General features: G+C 42.2%; 3 protein-coding genes across 5 annotated transcripts; 1 reads left to right on the top strand and 2 right to left on the bottom strand.

Annotated features, from left to right (window-relative positions):
• Positions 1-2,540: 2,540 nt before the first annotated feature.
• On the bottom strand, positions 2,541-3,834 carry LOC113578784 (putative G-protein coupled receptor 139). Its single transcript, XM_081703373.1, has 2 exons — positions 2,932-3,834; positions 2,541-2,686 (listed from the first exon to the last, which is right to left on the bottom strand). The coding sequence occupies exon 1, from the start codon at positions 3,832-3,834 to the stop codon at positions 2,971-2,973; it is 864 nt and encodes a 287-aa protein (XP_081559499.1). The 3' UTR covers positions 2,541-2,686; positions 2,932-2,970.
• Positions 3,835-7,275: 3,441 nt separating this feature from the next.
• On the bottom strand, positions 7,276-17,479 carry eif2d (eukaryotic translation initiation factor 2D). 2 transcript variants are annotated; one of them, XM_027012237.3, is made up of 15 exons: positions 17,273-17,477; positions 16,703-16,893; positions 16,541-16,624; positions 16,331-16,421; positions 15,973-16,080; positions 15,185-15,468; positions 14,818-14,935; positions 14,575-14,620; positions 14,344-14,450; positions 13,843-13,998; positions 13,515-13,604; positions 13,186-13,281; positions 8,042-8,162; positions 7,611-7,785; positions 7,276-7,513 (listed from the first exon to the last, which is right to left on the bottom strand). In XM_027012237.3, the coding sequence occupies exons 1-15, from the start codon at positions 17,326-17,328 to the stop codon at positions 7,443-7,445; spliced, it is 1,794 nt and encodes a 597-aa protein (XP_026868038.2). In that variant the 5' UTR covers positions 17,329-17,477; the 3' UTR covers positions 7,276-7,442. The 2 variants fall into 2 exon arrangements, 1 of the variants encoding a protein (XP_026868038.2); XR_014118858.1 differs by lacking the exon at positions 7,276-7,513 and having other exon boundaries at positions 7,921-8,162; positions 17,273-17,479.
• Positions 17,480-17,570: 91 nt separating this feature from the next.
• On the top strand, positions 17,571-24,346 carry mapkapk2b (MAPK activated protein kinase 2b). Of its 2 annotated transcripts, XM_027012238.3 has the most exons (11): positions 17,571-17,585; positions 18,104-18,583; positions 21,001-21,140; positions 21,360-21,424; positions 21,647-21,726; positions 22,173-22,299; positions 22,827-22,902; positions 23,006-23,130; positions 23,308-23,393; positions 23,693-23,845; positions 23,944-24,346. In XM_027012238.3, the coding sequence occupies exons 2-11, from the start codon at positions 18,347-18,349 to the stop codon at positions 24,085-24,087; spliced, it is 1,233 nt and encodes a 410-aa protein (XP_026868039.2). In that variant the 5' UTR covers positions 17,571-17,585; positions 18,104-18,346; the 3' UTR covers positions 24,088-24,346. The 2 variants fall into 2 exon arrangements, with proteins under 2 accessions (XP_026868039.2, XP_026868041.2); XM_027012240.3 differs by lacking the exon at positions 17,571-17,585 and having other exon boundaries at positions 17,871-18,583; positions 23,693-23,773.
• The last annotated feature ends 56 nt before the right edge of the window (positions 24,347-24,402 follow it).

Genomic DNA, 24,402 nt, shown 5'->3' with positions numbered 1-24,402 from the left:
AATAATAGTTTATGGCTGAATTAAGGAATGGGAAACGTAAAAGTGTGGTCACCTGACAAAATGTTGTGATTCATGTTTAACAGATGACGGAGTAACAGTGGTTTGTAGAACTGATCGTGCTGTGTAGACATTACAGTGAAAACAAGGCAGCAGTGAAAAAGTGCCAAAGTGATTGTAACATGCAGTTCCAGACCTACAAACATCTGACAGTATAGTTGAACACTTTACGGGAAATAAATCACATTTCTACTGCATGGTCCACACTAAAAGTTTGATCCTGGGTGTCCCTGCGAATAAGGGGTGTTTCGGATGATAACGAGCTTTATGAAAATCATTAAGGCTCCATCTGTCCTTGCTGCAGCCATTTCAGTTTATTATTTATGACTGAATTATGGAGATTACTCATGCTTTGATTTTAATGCAGAAAATTAATGCCAATAAAGCACAATAAAGCACGGATGTAATTTGGAAATGGCTACACCAGTTCCAAAACAAAAAATAAAACAAACAAACAAAAAACACCCTAAAACAGCAGCCTTTTTTACTTAAGAGTTTGGATACTGGCTGGAGCCCTGATGATGTCACTGCCATCCGTGGCCGGGATTCCAAGGGAGTAAATTGGCTGTTCTCCCGGTGGGAGGGATTGTATTACTCCGCCCCTGTCATTCACTGCGGCACTAACCAATCGTGTGTGTGTGTTTGTGTACGTTTTCTGACGAAGGGCAGCTAGTGCTCCTCCTTTGAGTGAATTGGGCTACCCTCTGTCGTAACATGGACAGCAGTTGGAAAAAGATGTGGCGTCAAGTGCTACAGGCAGCGGGTTAAGGGGCAGGTGCGTATGAGTGAATGACCCTGACGCGCAGTACGGACTTAATAACGGCGGTGTCGTTGAGAAGAGCGCATCGCGCTCATTAAAAGCTCGGCAACGTGGAGTTAACAAAGGTCCGGCCACTTGGTCAACATCCCAATAACCGAGCAGTGTTGCGAAGAAGCAGCGATCCGGCTTGAGAGCGTTTAAAGCCTGCGTTAGGGTTAGATTGCTTTATTTAAACTCAACCGATTCGCCTTTTCGGACAATCATAAAACCACTGAGTAAGTGTTTGGGCTCTTTAGAAGAAACGCCGCTAACAAAGTTGTCTTTTCAATAACACCTTAACATCTGTGCGATCCCGTTCTACAGCTTCGATTATTTAAAACGATTATTTAAGTCTTAGAAGACAAGCCTGACCCTGACCAAAGACAGTCCTCGAGAAGAGGGAATGTTAAATACTGGAACAAAATGTTTTACGTTTAAGCGCCAGTTCGCCTCCGCTGTGGGACTTTTTATGTACGCCAAGTGGTTGTGGCTAAACAAGCACCCCGGTGGAACCATGCCAGAGAATTCCTCCTTGCATTTCAGATCAAATGGATGCTTGGCCACTTCTTCACACGCAGCGAGGGGGCGTGTCAAATGACCCGAGGAGGGAGCTCCGCTGCGCCGAGCTGCTGCAGTGCGCCCGCACCCTGCGCAGAATACCAATGTCTCAGCGTCATGTTACCTTAGCAACAGCCCGGGCTCCATCTAGCTCGCTGCTGAGATGTTACTGCACGGGCCAACGCGCAGCTTTAGAATATGTCCCAAACAGGGTCGTGGAAGTCTTCCAAGCCATTCACCGGTGTGTTTCTACTCGTGGGGAGTTCTTATTTGTGGAGTGGATTACCTGTGATTAATCAGGTGTTATTTACAGTGAAGGTTAATGTTTGAGAGAAAATGCATGGTTTGTGACTGGCTGCACAGTCTAGGCTGAGCCCCGTGGGACATGGAGCACGCTATTCCTGTTGGAGGGCACATCGGCAATCTAGGTTATGCACCACAAGCTTTCGGAAGCATGCAGGCCCACTATTTTTGGTTTAGGTTTAGCAGTAAATAATTGTGTGCAGACAAGATCTGGCAGACAAATCTGTAAAGACAGAGTGACATTTGCTGGCCAAACTTGAGATCCATTTTCCATACACTCTCCAAAGTTTTTTTGCCAACACAGCCCCTTCTTAACTGACTTGGAGGTACAGCAAAGAAAACAGAACATAGCACAGACCACTACAGCTCCCTAAAAATGTAAACTAAAGAGCAAACAATGTGTATTTGTGGAATTTGCCTGTCTGCTGAAGTAGTTTTAGATTCTTTTTACACCAGAGGTGTTTCCAAACTCTAATCTCTTTTCAGAACAGGACTCTCTGACACTTTGGTTTGAGAGTTGGTGTATCTGCAGCGGTTCATCTTCCAAGGACACTAGTAACCAGTAAAACTAGTGGCTGAAATCACCTTTCTGTGAGAATAGTGATGATCCAACCCTTTACCAGAAAAACACAATAACAGTTGAACACACACCATTCGTGTTCAAGGTCTACAGTGCCATGATCATAATATATATTCTGAATAGAAGGGCTTGTCTTATTGTCTTTTGGATAGGACAGTGATAGGACAAGCTAATCACAGGCTTTTGAATTCTATGCAATTACAATACAGTTAGTGGATAGTGAAAATTACGACTGAATGGGATGTTAAATGAAAACTTTAATATATGTAACATAACTGATACAAATCCTTACCAGAATTAAGTTAAATGAAGATTTGTTCATTTGTTATTCCCCAAGAGTTATGAACCCAACCCTTCCAGCCACTGAATACAATCTTCTTCTGTTCCTTCTTGAGATAAAGATGTACAAATTACCATGGTATCACAACCTGCAACTAATATTTAGTACAATTATATTATAAAAATATAACTTTTGAGTGATTGATAAAAAGGCAAAATAAAATACTGTACATTTTATGATATATTTAGATAAACAAGGATGTACTGTGCTTGAGAAAATATTTTATTTAAAAAATAATGTAATGTAATAAACTGCTGAACGTATTAATATTTTTTATATACTTTTTTTAACTACCTCATCCACTCTCCAGATGTTAATGTCTGTCAGGATATCTCAAGCATCTCCAGGGGTACGGCGTGACGATGACCCGTTGCAATCCAAGCAGCCCCTGCACAGAAAGTATCTGACACAGGTTAGAACTTCCTGTCTGAACTTGCTCTGTGTGCATGCGTACAGGTACATGTTAACTGCTGAGTTTAAGAGGGTCAGCATGTTGCCGATGTCTGCTGCCACGTTTATTTCCAGGCTGTAGTCATCATGGTCCATATCCCATTTCCAGCTGCGCAGCACTATCTGCGTAATTGACCGCGTGATGGACAGCAGCACGAACGTCATGGACACGGTCACCAGGAGCACCACCGACTTCCTCTTCCGCGAGCGCAGCAACGGCGGCACCTTGTGGCCACGGGTGGCAGCGCGGCACTCGGCTTCCACGTGCACCCGGTTGCTGAGGGAGATTTGGCGCAGGGTAAGGCTGTTGGTTACGCCGACGACAACAAAGGGCAGGACGTGGGATAGAGCCGTCTGGAGGCTCACCACAGTGCCAACGTACTCGACGGAGGCGTCCGTCCGGTACACGCAGAACCAGCGCTTGAGCTTGCGGTCGTGCACGGATACATAGGCCCAGTAATAGGGCACCGCAAAAAGATGCCCCAGCACGAAGACGCCGCCAATGACCCACAGCGCAGCGCGGGTGTGGCAGAGCCGGTTCCGCATGCCCCACGTGGTAATGGCCAAGAAGCGCTCGGCAGTGAAGACCACCACCAGCCAGGTGGAGGCATTGTAGGCACCATAGCTGAAGATGTCCCGCAGGTTGCACCAAGGCTCGCGAGACCAGAAGGGCTCGACCGTGTGGTATTTCACAGAGAGTTCCAAAACCACGATGAACACCAGCACGCCCGTGTCGGCGACGGCCATCGCCATCAGGTACATAGTGCTGGATTTAGAGAGCATGCATTTGCGTCTCCAGAAGATCAGGAAAGACACAGTATTAGCTATGGGACAGAGTGAATTATCAGAGTTCATCACTTGTATACAGACTCTGAATTCAGAGCATGCATATTTTACATTAGATTAACTGGTTGAAGACATGTTTATGGTTTATCACACTTGGGTAAAGATTGAGTAGGTTAATGTCTGTCATCTATGACATTTGAGATTAAACACAATTTAGATTAGTTAAAACTATAATCTGAGGAGAAACCAATGCAACAATTCTCCTTCATGTTATATAATTAGCTAAGATTATCCAAAAAAAACCAAAAACACTGTGAGAAATCTTAACTCTCAGAATTCAGGCATTCATCTGGTTGGACCAGTACTCACAGGGGATCCCAATGGCTGCGAGAACAGGGTAGTAGACCCTCTGCAAGTGGATCATCCAGTGCTCCTCAGTCGGCATGTCCCCCTCTGATATCTCAGCATCCTGCAGCCACCTCCCAGGACTCTTGTCTCACAGCCCATAGGTGGACAGGTGGAGAGGCAGAGGCTTGTCATCTTGTCATCTCTTACCACCTGCCCCCACACAGAACCTGCCTCTGTGGTCATGGAAACTTAGATTCATGGCAATTTAGCAACCCTGTCAATTATTACAGCATCTACTCTTTCAATTTATTGACATAACTGAAAAAGCTTATAAAGATAATAAAAAATCAGACGCTGACTAGATCGTAAGGATGGACAGCCGTTTTATTTTTTCCCCACCTGATTTCTGACTCGACAGGTCACCTTACCCTTTTTCTCAGACAGAAATCCAAATAGACATACGTAGTTTTTAGATGTCATGTTTGACCAGCAATTTTACTCAGTTGTGCGGTTAATTTACATAATTTACACAATGATAATGAAGTTCTTCCATTTAGAATTTCAGATCAGTACTTCAGTACTTGTTTGAATATACAGTTAATTCTGTGCACACTGATCCGTTCTGTGCTTTTAAGGCAAATATGTAGAAGAGGCTTTGTTAGTGAGATACAAGTTTATGTAAAACAAATACAATTTCTCAAAGAAAAGATTTACTTGTTTAAATGCTGCAAGAGGCAAATTGTTTAATATTCTACTAAACAGTAATGGCTTTTCAGTTATACCCAAAACTGTTAAGCAAAACACTTACTATTGATTCAATCTGACACAAACACACAAATAAGTTCTTTTTTTTTTAAACCCTGCTCTTAAATGTACTTAGATCTTCATCTTAGGGCTATAGTAAGACCTCCTGGCCTGGCCTCTCTGTAGTCAGGAACATACCATATCATATAATCAGTGTACTGAGGTACAGTGGGGGAGAGACCATGGAGGCATGTGAATGTTAAGAGTACATTACAGTTCTGAAAGATACAGATTGCCAGCAGTCTATAGCTAGCTGAAAATATGTATGATAAAATTTGCTCCAACATTCATGTGCATACCAAAATACTTGCTGAAGTATTTTTCACTCACAGCACGTTAGAGATGGAGATCTTTGGTAAGCCAGAAAGAAGAGTATTGCAGTAGTCCAGATGAGTTAAAGGAGCAATAAGTCATTTTTCCAATGATTCTTCTTCTCATTATGAAACAGCCATTATACTGGCACCTAGTGGCATGGATGTTTCAGAGCTTCTGTACTAAATGTATTTTATACCTACATGTGGAAAAACCACTATGTAGCATCAACTGGTTCATTTTGAGGACTACAAAGCAATTCGATTCTTCATCTCGTGTGAGCTACTCTATTTTTTTTTAATTATTAGATAATCACATTAATAAATATTGTTTGATAATTTTTGGTGATAAAAATTACCTTACTCCTTTAACACAAAAACATACAAATTTTTGTTGTCGTCTGTTGAGAGAATGTGATGGAACTTGAATATATTTCTGCGGTGATAGCATTCACGTTTGCAAACACCGACATTTGTTAAAGATAAGGTTGCTATTGAAAGTAATGCCCTATTCTTGAGTTTTTAGACTTCACAGATAGGCACTCTAAACGTGCTAGGAACATTATTGGTACATTTTAAAGAGATATTCTACATATATGACCTTAGCAAACAAATGAACGATAGATATACAGATATTTTGCAGATTTATGTTTAGGGGAAAAAAAGTATATCTGTATTTTTCTCCAAATAAAACTATTGACCTTTTGATTCTGCTGTAGGCTACAAACTAGCCCCCACACATTACTGTGAAGTAGCCTATCTATAAAACCATAAAACTGACTTTCCTAAAAAATTAATGAATGAGAGAAATAATGAGGCATCACACAGAGACGAAACCCCATATTAGGAATGAGCTTAACGCACTGCTGCACAGTTGCAGCAGGGTAACTGCGTTTCTTAAATGCGCTTATTTCCTCAATTGGGTCCACCAAATCGTCAGCGGTAAAGCAGAGTCCGTTAAAAATATGTTGCCTCCCAACACCCCTTCTGAGCTTATATTTCCACGTGCGCTTGGATTTCGAATACATTTCAAAGGCATTTGAAATATAAATGTCTGCGGTTTATTTTCACGCACGTATCTACCTTCAGGTTATCTGGAGTTTCGCGCCTGTTTATTTGAAGCCCATTAAACGGCTTTACGTCGCTCTTCGCGAAGGCCGGCAGGGCGCGCGTGCCTACCACGTCCTATTGTTTGCATTTTAAATTTAATTTCCGTTGGAAACACGAAGGCGACGTTTAGACAGGTCCCTCCAGTTCCGTCCACACATAACAAAAACACATGTCGGGAAACGTGTTTCATTTTTAGAAGCAGGGTCAGCAACACAGGATAGCCAAATAGACCGTTTCTGTGTACGAGGATTATGAAACAATGCCCGAGTTTATTACTGTTTGCTTTTTGTTTTAACGATATCCTCGGATGGTTGTTTTCCCACCACAATATTTTTAACATGTTCAATTTATACACAAAATTCAACGTGTATAAAGTTATTTTATAAATTTTGACAGCACAATTATGTAATGTGTATCCTTCACCACGTAGTTTTCTTTGGGGAGTGATTACCTCAAAGTTCAGGAACACAGCTGTGTGATTTCTGCCAGCCCAGCTGTTGAGCATTCTTAACATGTTTCAAAAATATTTAGGTCTACAGCAGCACAGGCTGACATGCTGCTTCCCTCTACATAACCTTGCGGAGTCTGGTATGTTGTATGGTAATTATGGACTATAGCGGGGCACAGCAGAGTGGTGCTTAAGAGATGGATGGAGGAGTCGGTATGAGGTAGTACATGTATGGAATGTCTGCTGTTCTCTATGAGTTACTGTAGAAAGTCTGGAGGAAAATGTTTGCTTCTTGTAGGAGCAAAAACTGATTAATTCCTATAGACCTTTCCCTGTAGACCTGGGTGCTTCTTTAAAACACAGTAGCCTTCAGGATGTGAATGAAATTTTTAAAAAGATGAAAAGATTTTATTCTATTATTTTAATCCATGGTTGAATGTGATTTTAAATCATGCAGTATGGAGTAGTCCTCTTTTACAAACAGAGACTTCAGTCAGTAGTTCTTGTCTATGTTACAGTAATGTACAGCCACTGGTGAGGGACGTGTGCTATTTCTTCTTGCCTAGTTTTGGAGCTTTGTCCAGGCCTTGGATATACTTGCGAGGTATCTGATATTGCTCTGTAACAAAACAAAGCAAAATGAAAGATAATTGAACATCAAAGATACAAGGCATGGCTACGGCAGATTTAAGCAACCACAATGTGTAGTGCTGTACCTAGTAGCAGCTTGCCGACATGCTGAACCTGGTTGCCTTGGATTTGGACGAGCTGCCGGTCTTTGGCTCCAGGGATGTCGTGGAGGACATAGCTGGCCTGGACACGGTGCTGCAGAGTCTCAGCCACAACAACTGGGTCCATCCCAAATCCTTCCAAATTCTTTATTATCGTGACCTACGGACAACAGTGGAATGAGGGCAGGAAATGCATGTGCTTAAAATACAGAGATGGCTAAAAACATATACAGTATATATGGGAATATGTGGGAATGGAATGTGTCTTGTCTAGGGGTCATCAGCCTAGACTTACTCCTATAGTTATTTTTTGCTTGTAATTTTTTGCAGTGGGAGAGGATGGGATAGTGATGTATTTCACATGTCCCTGAACTTCATGGAAACCGATCTGGCTCATAATGAAGTCCCTGGGATACCTTCTTGTTCGAACCCCTGGAGGCCACATTGATGTCAATAGGTTCCACCTGCCCCTTCCTCACAACAGGAACCTGGCCTGGGAACAGCAACTGGTGGCATGCCTGCATCCTGCTGAGAACCCTGCAAACAGAAGGTGGCGTTCTTCACACTCAATGGGAGCCTGGTCCAACTGTACCCGGTGTGATCGAAATCTGTTAATCAATAATTAAGCACTACCCTGATCAAATTGGGTATTAACCGAAGCCTTAAAGTAAGCTCTGAAGACTTACTTGAAAGAGCTTCAGCAGTTAATCTGACCACACCCTGTTTTAAGATTAGTTTAAACTACAGGCCTTGGTTCTCACTATTGGCTTTTGCCCTCTTCTGACCTCCTAACTATCTATTCTGCATATGGGTTCTTGCATGTACTACCACACCCCAGATGGATGTGAGAGAGAAAGCAAAAATGGGGCCAGTGTGCTGGTATTCATGCTAGGCTAAAGAGCTGCTCGAACAAGCCAACTCTACCCAGCCGGTTTCCATGAACAGCCAGTCCTTTGTCAGCAAGATCAATGAGATGAGGCTGAGGATTTCTTCTCACAGGATGGACAGCTGCGCCTCGTTTTTCCCCAAAAGCTGGCTGAATGCTAACATCTTCAACATGCCAGTCTGTTTATCGCTTGGGTCAGACAGCTGAATGTGGAAAGGACAAAGGCAGCTGTGTGTGTGTGTGTGTATATAAGTAACGCTTGGTGCACCTACACAGACATTACTGAACAATTTTGTTCCTCTGACTTAGAATTTATAACGCTGAGGTGCAGACCTTTCCATCTGCCAAGGGAATTTGCAGTAGTGTTTCTCACTGCAGTTTCCATCCTGCTCCAAGCTAATGCTAAGTCAGCACAAGCTAAACTGCACAATGCTAGAAACGAATGGCAAAACTCTCTTCTGCATGGCATTATTATAGCAGAGGCCTTAAATCTTGCCAAGCTTAAGACTGTGCTCCCCATTGTCCATTATCTTGTTTTCCAACCAGAGAAAATAATATGGACCAGAAGTATTGCAATGTAATGAATGCTAGCAAAGTTTGGCCCTCCCCCCAACCTTGACCAGTCTTCACTTTGGAACATTACTTTGTTCCTGATGGCATACTTACAGACCCTCACCGCCAGGACAAAGTCCACTGTGCAGAGTCTGGGTAGATGGAGCCATGGCTAAACTACAGGACTGCTTCGACAACACAAACTAGGATCTGTCCAAACGAGAAGCCAGTCAGGACAACCACATGGACTTATTCAGCTATGCCTCCTCTATTTTAGCTTACAGCAACTTATTTATGGATAATGTTAATAGGTCCCCTCCAGTGACAATCAAGTTTTGTTTTGTCTGGGCATTTCAGCTTTGAAACTGCAGTGTACCATTGATGGTCTCAAAATCAGATTCAGTCAGCCAGCGTTTCACACGTAACAAACTTTCACACTTCACTTTGCAGGATGTAGATTACCATATCATGAGCATAATGCTATGGTGAAACGAGGGGTGTCAGAGGAGAAGTCAGGTGTAGTCTTGCATTTTGCTAGTTATCACCAAGTTTCACCACTATCAAAACGATGGCAGAGATGTGTTGTTTTTGGTTGCAAAAAGCTGCAAAAGGAGAAAATGTGAGCCTTCATGTATTTTGAAATCATCTGAAAATGAGAGGAATGGGTGCAGTTTTATTTATATATATATATATATATATATATATATATATATATATATATATATATATATATGTGTGTGTGTGTGTGTGTGTGTGTGTGTGTGTGTGTGTGTGTGAGTGAGAGAGAGAGAGAGTCAAAAGTTGAGACTAGCAAAAATTTTGGTTTTCACAAAGTTTGCTACTTCAGTTTATATGGTGGCAATTTGCATTAACTCTTGATTGTAAAGAGTGAACAGATTAATTGCAATTAATTGCAAAGTCATTCCTTGCCATGAAAATTAACTTAATCACAAAAATTACTGCATTCCAGCCACTGCATTTCAGCACTGCCACAAAATGGCCTACTAACATCATTTCAGTGATGATCTCGTTAGCTCAGGAGAAGTGTTAATGAGGACAAGGCAGCTGATATCACTATGTCATGCTGATTAGAAGATCGGACTGGTTGCTTTAAAAGGGTGGTGGTGCTTGAAGTTTTCTTCTGTTAACCATGGTTACCTCCAAGGAAACATGTGCAGTCATTGTTGTATTGCATCAAAAGGGCTTCACAGGCAAGGACATTGCTGCTTGTAAGATGGCACCTAAATCAACCATTTATCAAATTATCGAGAGGTTCAACTGCAGTGAAGAGGGCTTCAGGACACCCAAGAAAGTCAAGCAAGCACCAGAACCGTCTCCTAAAGAGGATTCAGCTACAGGATCGGGTCACCACCAGTGCAGAGCTTTCTCAGGAATGGCAGAAGGCAGGTCTGAGTGCATCTGCATGCAGAATGATGCAAAGGCTTTTGGAAAATAGCCTGGTGTCCTGAAGGACAGCAAAGCCACTTCTCTCCAAAAAAACCCCATCAAGAACACTGACATTCTGCAGGAAGTATAGGGATTGGACTGCAGAGGACTAGGGTAAAGTTATTTTCTCTGATGAGGCCCCCTTCAGACTGTTTGGGACATCTGAAGAAGAAAAGGTGAGCGCTACCTGTGTCATGCCAACAATAAGGCATCCTGAGACCATTCATGTGTGGTGTTGCTTCTCATCCAAGGGAGTGGGTTTGCTCAATTTTGCTGCCAGGAACACTGCCATGAATAAGGAATGGTATCAAGACATCCTCCAAGAGCAACTTCTCCCAATGATCCAGGAGCGATTTGGTGATGAACAATGCTTTTTCCAGCATGACGGAGCACCATGTCACAAGGCAAAAGTGATAACCAAGTGGCTTGGTGAACAAAACATTGAAATTTTGGGTCCATGGCCAGAAAACTCCCCAGAGGTCAATCCCATTGAGAACCTGTAGTCGATCCACAAAAAGAGGGTGGACAAACACAAACTGTGATCAACTCCAAGCACTGATTAGGGAAGAATGGGTTGTCATCAGTCAAGACTTTGCTGAGAATCTGATATCCAGCATGCCAAGGTGAACTTAATATTTAGTGTTGTCCCTTCCTTATGTCTTTGCTTAAACTGGATGTATTTGTCAATAAAAATTTTAAACTAATGAAATGCTTAGAATTGTACTTCACTATACCATATAAACATGACAAAGATCTTTAAAAAAAAAATTTGACACTGTTCCATCCATCTAGCCTAGGTACATAAGTACAAGTCAACACTGGTAAACCAATAAACTTTTATTTTTCTTGGGTTTTATCTGTTGACTGTGTTGAGATACATTTGAAGTTCCAAATCTGCAGTATGCTATAAAATGTTAGTGTGAGCCTGCCAAGGTACATCATTCAAATGCTGACAGGATCATTTATATAGGTTGGGGATGTTGAGGAAGAAAATCAGCACAAGCTGCAGGCAACCAGGGATGGGGATTGGTGGAGAGGCAGGGACTATTTGCATATTCATAGATCCACATGTACTGAATGAAGGCAAAAGTGTAGAGTTACATTTAAGCCACTTTTAGGCTATTAGAGGATTTTCCTTAGCAATATCTTCTAACTTCTGTCATTTTTATGAACAGAGTTTTTAGGGGCTCAATCAGTGACAGGAGAGGGTCTTTAAAAGCACTTGCACAATCACCAACCGGAAAGCCTGGATCAACAGAGCTGTTCCAACCCTGCTGATCTTGCTTTGCGTACAGGAGATCCACTAAGGAGGCAAAGCACTGCTACAAAATGCGAACACAGGAGCACATCTCAGACTTGGCAGGGCATTAAGTCCGTCACAGACTATAAAAGGTAACACCACCTGTCCAACCTCCACAGCAAACCCACCTCTCCATGACGATCTGAATCACTTCTTCACATGTCTGGACTTGCACAACTGTCAACCCACTACCAAACTGACACTGCAGGATGTGCCATCATGTGCACTGGTGCGTAGCTCCCACAAAGGGAGATGGGCCCCTAAGCCTCATCAACCCCAACAAAGCCACTGGACCCTATGAGGTTCCTGGACAGGTCCTGAAACACTGCATGGGACAGCTGACAGCAGTGTTCACCAGCCTGTTTAACATCCATCTGGAACAAGCCACCATCCCCACCTGCCTTAAGTCTGTTTTAATCAACCCTGATCCAAAACAGGTAGCTATCAGGTCCCTGGATGACTATTACCCAGTGGCCTCAACCCCCCCCCCGTTATGAAGTGCTTTGAGCAACTTGTTTTAACACGCATAAAAAGCAACATCCCCTCTTCATTGTACCAACATCAGTTTGCAAACAGGTCAAATGAGGACACTGTCTCACTTTCCTTCATACTGCCCTCTCCATACACTTGGAACAGCAATGTCCGGACACCGTTCATTGATTACATCTCCACTTTTACACACCCTCCGCCCCAAATAAACTGGCCACTACACAATCTTGGCCTCAATAAACACTTGTGCAATTAGATTCCAGACCTTCTTGCCAGCAGACCACAAAGTATGCATGGGTAAGCACTCCTCCTCCCCCTGCGTGCCTCCTACTAGTATACTCCCTCTTCACGTAAGACTGCAAACCCATCCATGATTCCAACATCATAATTATGTTTGCAGATGACACCACCGTGATAGATCCGATTGCCAACAACAACGAGTCAGCCAACAGAAGGTTGTATCTAGGGTGTGGGTGTGAGAGAGATTACAGACACCTGCATCTCGAGTGGGGTGTGAGTGAGATTAGAGAGACCTGTATCTGGACGGTGAATGTGTGAGATTACAGAGACCTGTATCTAGGGCGTGAGTGAGAGTGCATTTAAAAAATTTGTACCAGATAGCTACAGCAAAATCAGAACTAGGACAAACTCTTAGCCACGAGTAACAACATGTAGAACAGTAAACAGTATGTTATATCTAGGTCATAAGTCGTAAATGAAAATTGTACTGATTAAATTGCTTTCTGTTTATAGCTGTGTTTTCCTGAGTAATGAGTAATGTAAGTGAGCAATAAACTCAGTTAAGGTGTCTTATTACACAAACCTCTCAAAAACAAGTCCCAGAGCATCACAGCTAGATGCAGAATTGGGTGTATAGGAAGTCATACCTGCTTAAGAGGTCTTCCCATTTCAAGAGTTCCACATCCTGGTATTCTGACTTCTCCAGCAGGCAGTCACACAGCACAGGATTAATGCTCACATAGCTGACAAATAGACAGAGGCATCAATTGAGCACTTCCACATTGCTAGATAGTCCACTGACTGGGAAAACTAGTGAAAAAGGTCCAAATTTTCCTTCTTGTGAGGAAAGATGAACCTTTTTTTACATGGTAGATTTTTTTTAAAAGGGTTAATCAGTTTTAAAATCTTTCTGGACATGGAAAATATATGTAAATATTTACAGAGGAAGTGCTGGTACAGGTGTCGAAACCTTTACCTTTTGTTGCTTTCGAGGACAAGGTCATTTCTTTTAACATAGTCAGTAATGATGGTCCTCACCTCACTCGCTTGTAAGACTGCCCCCTTTCTGAAAAAGAAAAAGTCAGCATTCAAAATAGAGTCACACCCACACACAGATGAGCACATAATACACCTACAGAGCAATGCATAAAAGTCACACCCAACCACAAAGCAAGGCATTAAGCACACAGTCACACGGAGCAGCACATAATACAGCCAGTCCCGCCCATCCAGCGCATAATACACCCAGACTCATGTTCACCCACACAGCAGTGCATAATACACCCAAAGTCATACCCCCTTACTTTCTGTGGGCATCCTGGAAGAGTGGCTCCAAGCGTGATGTTACCCCGTACAGGGGCGTGATTACGGGGGGCTGGTAGGGCAACTCACTGCTCCCATCCCCCTCCACAGCTTCCTCGGGCGGTTCCCAGTCCTCTGGGATGCAGAAAGAACACAGCCTGGAATCAAGCAGGCAGTTATTAGAGAACAGCTCAGCCTCAAACATTGCCCATAACGTTGCATGAAACATCTAAGATTTCAGAATTTTTTGACTCAATTTGCATGAATACTGATGTATCACTTTTGTTAATTTCATTCAAATTCATATTGTGTTAAAATTTAAAAACAATAAGTCAGTAATTTTCCACAAGACTGTCACGTAAATGCTACAAATATTTGCCTACACACTCATTCACAATACAGAAATGTCATTCTGCCCACATATAAGAGATAATGCCGATGTGTACATTTTTGAATGGAGTGTTTCAGGGTAAATCGCCCGAAGGAAAGTTCCGGATACATACTCAGGGTTCTTCCAGTCCACCTCCACGATGCTGTCCACGCCTTTGCTGAGTTCCTTCACCCGAACCAAACTGTGCTCTTTCTGCATGCACTGCAAAAACTTTGAAAGCTACACAGAGAATGAAAGGAGAGAGAGGGAGAGAGAGAGAGAGAGAGAGAGAAGACATTCTTTTCAGTGCAACCGATTTCTTTTTGGATGTTCAGCAAGTGAGAGGAGAGAGGCAAATACACACCTTTTTAAAGCTGGATTTTTTAATGTCTAGATGTTTTCCTTTGGGGCTGCAATAGAGAAAATGAAAAGAAAACATCACTTTCACAAAACAGAAAAAAACAACAACGTCCCTCACACCGAAATGCCCACCTCGTCCTGAATGTGTGATCTGGAGGTAAGGGAATACACTGAAAAAGTGTGAGTATGAGGGGACATGCTTTGCGAAATTAGAGGCTAGAGGGTACAAGCAAGAATAGTTAAATACCAGCAAGCGGCCATGTGCTTGCGCAGGAAGGTACTGGTCAGCAGGGGGAGCTCTGACTTTTTCACTTTAATTTTCAATGCATGAAGGAAGCACTGAAACAAGAGAGAATCCATCTGCTCTGTAAAGGGATTTAGAATCAGAGTTAGTGTACACTGTGCAGTAAAGCCTAGTGACCATTAAACAGACCCAGAACACTCTAGGCTGATATACTAGTAATTCCAAACTGTCTCAATGTTGTAATTCCAAAAATATATACTCTACATTTTTTAGAACAGGCCTGAAATGTGTGATAAATTCTCCATTCATAGTAAAGAAATCGGGAGACAGATTTATGGCAGACAAAGGCACAGTTTCAAAAAGGACTTGCTTTGAGGAGACCGAGAGTCCTCTTCTCCCTGCGTCTCATCCGTGGCCTCCACCGTCTGCTCCCCTTTCTCTCGCGCTCCCAGGCTGAGATCCTGCAGGTTCTGACAAGGTAACTCCAGCACGGCCACCTGAGTGCCTCTGGGTCCTTCGCTCTCCTCCCCCTCGCATTTCATCACTTCTTCCTTTCCTTCTCCACCAGAATCCAATCCTTCCACCCCTCCCTCCACCTGCACTGAACCATCAGCAACGGGTATGACGGGAGGCGCGGTTTTATCCCCAAAAGCCCTGGAGTTAAAGGGAAAGTAAAGGCCAGTGTAATGAGGCTCTGTGTCTGCGCATCTCACATGTAGCATTGCAGTACTGAGTCAGTAGTAAGATAGGGTGACATAACAATAATTAGTATCATTGTCTTAATTAGATACTGCCTAGACTTCACATGATACAGCCTAGTAATTCTGCCATCAAAATCCCAAATTTGTGTTATCTAGGTCCAAAACTTATTGGCTGTTAATTGGTGAGTGAAGAGCCAGTGATCTTGATGACTAAACCCATATGAAAGGTCAGTAATTATCTTGCAACTGAAGTTCAACTACACCCAAGCAAATAATGTTTTTAAATGTTGCACAATGACATAGTCTTTGCTATTAAAACCCCTTTGACGGGTTAACCTTATTTCTGCTGTTACGACCCCTACCACAGAGTGAATGCAATTTATGGAATTAATATGTGAAGTGTGTATGTGATTTTATGGAATTAATCTGTGAAGTGTGTGTGTGTGTGAGATCTTACCAGAGCTGGTCCATGTACGTGTGTAACACATTTACCCCTTTCCCCTTCATCGCACTACTTATCATCTCACTGCTCGACAAGGCAGCTGTGCCCACGGCCACCGGAGCCCTGTAACCAACCAACACCAGGCAACACTTAAAAATGTAATAAAAGGACTTTCAGTGGAAGATGACAAAAATGACATCTGATGACATTCTGTAGTGCCCAAGTTGTTTAGCCTAGACCAAGACTCAACTAAATGTAGGGACATTTCTAAGCAAACCTCACAGAATCAGAGCTCATTTGCAAATCTAGATGTCTGTAGCCGAGCTGTGAGGTGCAGGTAAAGTGTGAGTGGGTTTATGATTGACAGCATTACCGGTTTGACACTACACTGATAGCACAGCAATCCCCTTGATGTACATCAGGCAGTCCTGTAGAGGACACTACTACTCCAGGCAGCATAAGGTCTACATAAGATGAAGACAAAAAATAGTATGTGTGTCTGTCTGTCTGTCTGTCTGTCTCTCTCTCTCTCTCTCACACACACACACACACACACACACACACTCTTTAGAGAGAAACTCACCTGCCCCACCAATTAATTTCTGCACTACTTGAGGCCATGTGGTAAACGCTGGCAGTATATCAGCGTATCGCCAAAGCGTGTACACTGGTGAGAACACAACAATCAGAACATTCAAAGATATCATCAGTAAGTATGACCGTCTCTCCTATAGATGTAGTATACCTGTAGGGTACAGCTGTTTCTCCAGCTGAAAGAAGATAGGACTCTTTTGAAGGACATACAGAGTAACTGCATCGCCTTTATGCGCATAGATTTTTACAATGTTCAGCTCTTCTTTGTTGGGAACAAGCTCGCCAAGTTGATCCGCGGACAGGGACGGGAACGCAGCCGAGACATCGGCTCTCAGCTTCCTCCTGTTGGACGCATCAGGAAACGATTGAGGACTAATCAATGCACTTCCAAGGCAATATCAAATCTGAAGATCGATATAAACCTCGTGTTAAAGGACATAAAGTGTAAGGTTAAACTTCCATCAGGACGAGTCCTCCAGTCATGCACACCATTTAGTCAATGACAAATATACTAATGTACGAACCATGTACACATAGCTAGCTAGCTACTTGCCTTAACACGCAACAACACAATATAAAGCTATTAGCAAAACATGGCTGAAATTAAATCATGAAGTCGTGCGGTTAGTGTGGCGCTTGAAGCCAAAATGGTAGTAGGTTCGGACTAAAAACCAACCACCCCATCTTTAGCTAGGGATTGCATCGTTAGTTAGCTACAAACCTGTCAGACCCTTTGATAACTGTGTTAGACTTCACACGAAACGCTTTTGTGAACATCCTGCTTTACTTTCGGTCTGCTTATATTTCATTAAAGCAATACAACCTTCTAAGTCCTAGATCATACTGGTACAACTTCAGAACATATGCAGTTTATCTGCTAGTCCATGGGACCTAAGCATGTGGCTGCAATACAAAATACGTCCGTGTAGAAACATCGGCTAACTTTTGAATGGGTGGATCCTCTTACTTACACACACACACACCAACACCAACACCAACAACTCTGATAGTTGTTCCTACGACCCGTCATTTATGTGCGTATACATTTTCTACGAATTTATTACTGAATAAACTCTGGAAACCATAGGCCTAGATTTTTTTATATAAGCTATTCAGAGGATTGCCCTTAAATTAAGCTCACCATTATATTGGCCAAAGTAAAAAATAAAATAAAAAGGATAGCAGTAAATAATATTTGTTATTATTTTATTTACTATTCGAGGTAGGTAAAAGTAAGACAAATGAATGTGTAGGCTTACATCTCACACTCCGAGGCTTAAGGGCTTAAAGGGAGTTTCATCATGTAATTTACTTGTTGGTTGACCTCATCTTATCGTTGCTATGATTGACAGGATCCGATGAAATAACATTCGATGTTAATTTCAATATTAACTTCAAAATAATTAGAATAAGTCTATGCCGCTAAAATAAAGCCTACTTTTTAATCTATGGCTTGAGGAAACTTTAAGAATATCCAAGGAACGGCGTGTCGGAAAAGAGTATCTGAGAATCGTTATGCAATAAATTCAGTCTTTTCTTTTTCGACCCTAAGGTTATCACTGCCGACTTTGACCAGTCTGAAGCCTTACATACAGGATCGACATGTGGTCAGTTTAGCAGCTACTCTGACATGCTGACATACTACAACAGTCCCGTTTGTGCGGACCAAAAAAGCAACGCTGACGGTTTGGTGGCATCCTCTCCCAGCCTCCAGCTAACGGAATAAACTCGAAATCCGAAGCATCCCTAAAGAAGCTCGGTAGTGGAGATGAAAGTATGAGAACATTCGCCTACCATGTTCCCGATCACACGGAATCAGACTGATTCGGCGCCTGCCGCTGAACAAGAAGAAGAAGAGCCGCACCAGAAAAATCTCCCCAACCCTTCTCTAAAATCGTCTCGAATCGTTAGAATAAAGAAGAATGTGGTAACAGAGGAGTATAAGCTCTCCGGACAGGTCCTTGGGGTAGGCTTCAATGGAAAGGTGTTTGAGATATTTCAGAAGCGCACCGGAGAGAAGTACGCCTTGAAGGTAACCGCAGTGTGAATGGCATTTTGTTATGTGTTATAACATTGTCGTTTTCCATTCTCCTCTGTCTAACCGAAACCATTTTCCAAATCCACGTTTTCAGTTTAGTATTTCGGAAAACGGCTCGAAATTGTAGTGACTTTTATAAAAATACCTTAAGTCTTGAAAAAGCATGCATACAAAATAAATACATATAGCGTTTTTATTATTTATTTTATTTTATTTTAATAAATGGGCTAAAAAAATAAAATATTTTGTCTAAATTGTATATTTAGTTTGGCTATACCATTACCTGAATACGTTGTATAAGAAAGGGAATGTTTAGAAGTGTTTTCTGATTGCAATCAAACAAAACTTAAGGTTAGAGGTTAAAAGTTGACACTGACAGGTCGACAGGAAGAGTTAGCAGGGATACTTCCTGTGTCAACCAAACGCACATTATAACCTTGGACAAGCTCATTTTTATGATAGGGATGCTCTTGGGAAATATACTAGGAATTCTTCATTTGAGATTGATGACTAATTTAATTTGAGATTGATGACTAGGCTCTATTAAGGAACAGTCCACTGAACTCTCAGTACTGGAACAAAACACATATAGGCTACCATGACATTTCATTTTTGTTCTGAACATAAACTGAAGACTGATACAATCCAGTCTATGACAGAAGCATTTTGGTTTCTATTTCCTGAAAAGGATTGTGTTGTATGCACTTGGCTTAGTGCTGTCTAATATAGTGTGGTCAGTACAGTTGACTTGAATCTCATTTAGAAAGATCCCAGTCATTATATTATTTTTGCCATGGGATGAGGTTAATCTTCAACTGCAAACTCATTCAAAATCAGTTTTAAGACACAGCATTTCATACACAGATCACACACAAACGCACACACAGACACAGATCACACACAATCTAGTTTGACTATGTGGGCATGTAGCCCTCATTCTGTTGCTAAATATTGGTATACTTGCACCTAATTTTAACCTTTGTCATTTTTAAATTTAATTATATATATATATATATATATATATATATATATATATATATATATATATATATATATATATTTATTTTTTTTAATTTTTTTATTATTATTTTTTTCTCTTTTTTTTTGGGGGGGGGAGGGGGTTGCTTAAATAAAAGCTGTTTTTGGATTTTAAAAATATCTGATGTGCACCAACATGTGGAGACATCTGATCTCTCATCATCAAAATAGTAATTCAAGAACGTTCTCTCACAAACATGCACATACATACATACATACACACACACACACACACACACACACACACACACACACACACACACACACACACACACAATCTTTTGTTCATTCTGAGAGTTAGTTTCATATTTCAGTTTCTGTCTGCCTGTTGAGATGAGCCCGTGGTTTCCCAGTAGATGATAAGGTGCAGTTTTATCATGCAGATGGAGTATCGATCTAAGCTGCTAAGACGACCTCTAACACAGCACTGTGTAGCCCTAGAAAACACGACTGCCCCACCGATGTTTCCACTTCATTCAACATTTCAACACCAGAAAGTTCCCCCATCCCCCAACTCCCAGCCACACCTTACAGCTCAGCAAATATTCTAGGCAGTAAGCACTGAATCATTTCAGTGGTTGCTGAATCACAGCCAGTGGTTCGCAGGAGCTGAATTACATGACAAATAACTGAGCTCCATTAGGCAGGAACTGAGCAACTGAATCATCACTGATTCATCTGATTCATTTACACACTGAGCTTTAAATTGCTTTAGGAAGCAGTCATGCATGGGCAGTAGCCGGAGCTGCCGGGTGCATGCACAGCCTTGGCAAGCACACAAGTAGATGCCTATTGTTTATTAACAATAGCAAACGGCAAAACAATGTTCCAGTTGTCATTAAAAGGGCTGAAAGTGTTGCATGGTCTCAAGTATTGCAGCCTTGCTGATTTCTAGACTATGCTGGGTGAGAAATACATTGCAGATGTGCATATTATTTTGAAAATGAAATACTTAAGCTCATTAAATGTAACATGAATTGGCACTGGGTAAAGAGCAGATATTTCCTGGAACAGATTCAGCTCCTCTCTGACATCACTGGCCTGTCTGCCACTTCTCCAAGGCCAAGAATGGCTCTGATCTCCTTTGTCTTTAACTAATGGGTAGTGCATCACAATGATGTATTTGGATCGGCTAAAAATGTACTTATTAGATCCAAGAAGCTGCATTTTGGTCTGTGGGGAAGGATTATATGGGAGCAGCTTTTGAAAATAAATATTTCATAAAACCTTAAAAATTTTATATCCCACCAGAAGGTACCAAAATGCCATTTGAACTTTAATGTTCAATTTCTATTTGACTCACTGTGCTTAACAGTGAGTTGGTTTTAAACATATTTAAACCAGTAATGGGGAAAAAAAAAACCTCCTCCCAGATGTTGAAGGACAGTCTGAAGGCTCGTCGGGAGGCGGAACTTCACTGCAGGGTATCAATCTGCCCCCGGATCGTGCAGATTGCAGATGTCTTCGATAACTTGTACCAGGGCAAGAAGTGTCTCCTCCTTGTGATGGAATGGTAGGACCTACTAGTCAGCTGCACTATACCTACATATGTTGTGTATAGTGCAGTCAGCTGCATGTATGTATAGTAAAATTCCCAGAGAGCACCTTTAATGTTCTATTTTAGTACACCTTGCTGGTGTATTATTATCATCTCAATCATCACTGTATTTAATTTTTATAAATGCAGTATGAAATGTTATAACTGTTTTTTTTCTGTCTCATTTGGTCTCAGTATGGAAGGGGGGGAGCTTTTCCAGCGTATTCAGGCACGTCGGGACCAGCCGTTTACTGAGAGAGGTACCCCTCCTCCCAAGAAAACATGCACACCCACACATATTTTTTCCAGCACTGACAGGAAAGTGGTAAAAAACAGAGAATACAATGCTCAGTTACAGACAGGGCACTCAGTATCAGGGCTACTTATTTCTGTTTTATGAAGTATATACAGATTTATTTATTGTTGTTTTAAAATGTACGTCTTCTCTCTCTGCCTCTTTCCCAACCTTTCCCCCTCTGTAGAGGCCTTGGCTATTATGAAAAGTATAGGAGAAGCCATTGAGTTTCTGCACTCCAGTAACATAGCACACAGGGACGTTAAGGTGGGCAGCATCATTGCAAGCTTAACCTGGACCAACATGAACAGTCTGACACAGCTGCATACCCAATATGCGCCACCAGCATCCAGCGTCAGAGTATATCGTATTGCATAGGGGAATTCCCAATGGCAGTCAGAGTATATCGCATTACATAGCTGTTATTCCTATAGCTGCACGTCAATCATGCTATATCTGATCAGCGATACATCTGGTTGCCTGAATAAATGTTGCATTTATGTGCAGAAACCAACACAAGATCACGTACATATCTTACACCTGAAGACTGGATGTATTCTGGCGCAATGTCAATCAATCACGGATTTAAAAAGAAGCATTTGTAAGGCCAGGGGCTCTTATGTAAAGCTCTGTGCACTGTCAGATTTCTGTGGGCATCTCGAGACATGTTTTATTTCACAATTATTCTGTTATTATTTTTGTCTGTCTTTCAGCCGGAGAATTTGCTCTACACGTCAAAGCACCCTGATGCCCAACTCAAGCTGACAGATTTTGGTTTTGCCAAAGAGACCACAGCTAATAGCTGCCTGGCCACACCGTGTTATACTCCCTACTATGTGGGTAAGGGGGTGTCATCTTAAACGGAACCAGTTATAATAAATTATCTAGTCTACTATAACAACCATTTAAAAAAATCGCGACATTTTCTGGCACAGGTTTAGATACTGAACTGAAATTTCATGTGCTACAGTGTAGCCCTATTACCTTCAAAGTCTTCCAGCCTTGTGCTGTTTTATTTCAATGCGGAAGTAGTCTATGTCTGCACTGTGCAGACATTGCCACGCCCCCATCTCTCACCAGCCACTAGTGTTGCTACTTTGGTTTTTCATTTACAATCATCTTTGCTTTGCGTGAGTCAGCATGCTGACTTGTGCTGTGAAAAGTGTCTGTTCGCTTTTAATAACGAAAACACAGCATTAGATATATTGAGAAATATTTGCACGTGTTCAAAAGTAAAACGGGCTAGTATGTGGACCGGACAGGTTATTATACATGGAAGTTCTCCCTCTAATGATACAGAAACAATGACATCACTGGTGAATTTTGCTATTTCTTATCTGTTCTAATGGTTCATCCTTTCATTCCAGCGCCGGAAGTACTTGGCCCAGAGAAATATGACAAGTCCTGTGACATGTGGGCTTTGGGCGTCATCATGTATATAGTGTAAGGTGCAAATGTCCCATTGCTTGTCCCATTATTGCTTTGGTTTGGGCCGCTGCTCCTCCATGTCTCGGTGTAATCCGCGTGCTGGCTCTCCTTTCCCCAGCCTGTGTGGATACCCCCCTTTCTATTCAAACCGCAGCTTGACGTTGTCCCCGGGGATGAAGACACGGATCCGGAACGGCCAGTACGAGTTTCCTGCCCCTGAGTGGTCTGAGGTGTCAGAGGAAGGTAAAGGACGACAGTAACGAGCTGTGGGGTTTAGGGCGGAGGTCCCGCAGCGGGCTCGACGTACCTTTGGGTCGTAAACTCAGCGGGAGCCATCAGGTCACGATACCGTTTCCTCATTCCCTGATTGGGCCGTTAATGTTACGTAGCTCAGTAGTCCAATTTTTATTCATTTTATAGCAAAGCACCTGATTCGCCAACTGCTGAAAACGGATCCCACCGAGAGAATGACTATCGCAGACTTCATGAGCCATCCCTGGATCAACGTGAGTTACTGGTTATATTAATGTCGAGAGGCGTTAGGAGTCCTGGCAGATGTTACACCACACTACACAGAAGACTGCCCCCATTATGTCCCCATTATGCCTGAAACGATGACAGTGAATGCACATGCCTGTTCCCCCCCTGGATTTATTTATACAGTGCTTGGCAGACATGCTTCTCCAGAATGACTTCCATACGTTTATCAGTATAACAGTGTAACTTTGGTGTTGCTCACCTTGCACTACCAGGTGAGGTACAGAAGTTGCATCCCCCTTTCTGTTAAAATTCTCTGTATTTGTAGTGGTCAGTGAACCTACCCCAGACTCCTCTACACACCAGCCAAGTCCTGCATGAAGAAAGCCACGTTTGGGAAGAAGTCAAGGTCTGCAGCAATTTTATGATACCCACCCCCTGTAACCACTTTGTATACTTCATTTTGATAGGAGCGAATCAGGTACTGTGGGCAGGGCTGTCATTGACAGTAATTTAGGTATTTGTGTCTCCGCTGAGATATATGTTCAGTTGTGATGGGTCCTTTCTTGATGTACGCAGGAAGAGATGACGAATGCCTTGGCAACTATGAGAGTGGACTACGAGCAAGTAAAAATCAAGACTATCGCAGACTCGTCCAATCCACTTCTTAAGAAAAGAAGGATGAAAAGAGCTGAAAAACCAGAGGCTGCAGGATTATCATAAACAAAAGGACCCCCTCTTACTGTCTCTCTCACACACATACAGTACAGTACACCCAGAGGAACTTTTACACATCCCTTAAAGAATGCAACCAGCATCCAAGTTTTTTTTAATTAATATTTTTATTATTCTTTTCACTTGTTACAAATGCCTTCTGTTTTATGCACCACACATACAAAGCCTAGGACAAGCTCAGCTGCAGCAACACACACCCTTGGCTCTTGGTTCTCTTTATGAATAAAGAAGAGGTGGTCTGCCAGTGTTTGCAGCTGTCGGTGTGATTTCAATTCGGGGGACTGAAATGCTACGACTTAGAAA

The sequence above is a fragment of the Electrophorus electricus genome, chromosome 20 (genome assembly GCF_041902795.1).
Source record: "Electrophorus electricus isolate QZ-2024a chromosome 20, ASM4190279v1, whole genome shotgun sequence".
Taxonomy (NCBI): domain Eukaryota; kingdom Metazoa; phylum Chordata; class Actinopteri; order Gymnotiformes; family Gymnotidae; genus Electrophorus; species Electrophorus electricus.
This window is presented reverse-complemented; position numbering and strand designations above follow the sequence as displayed.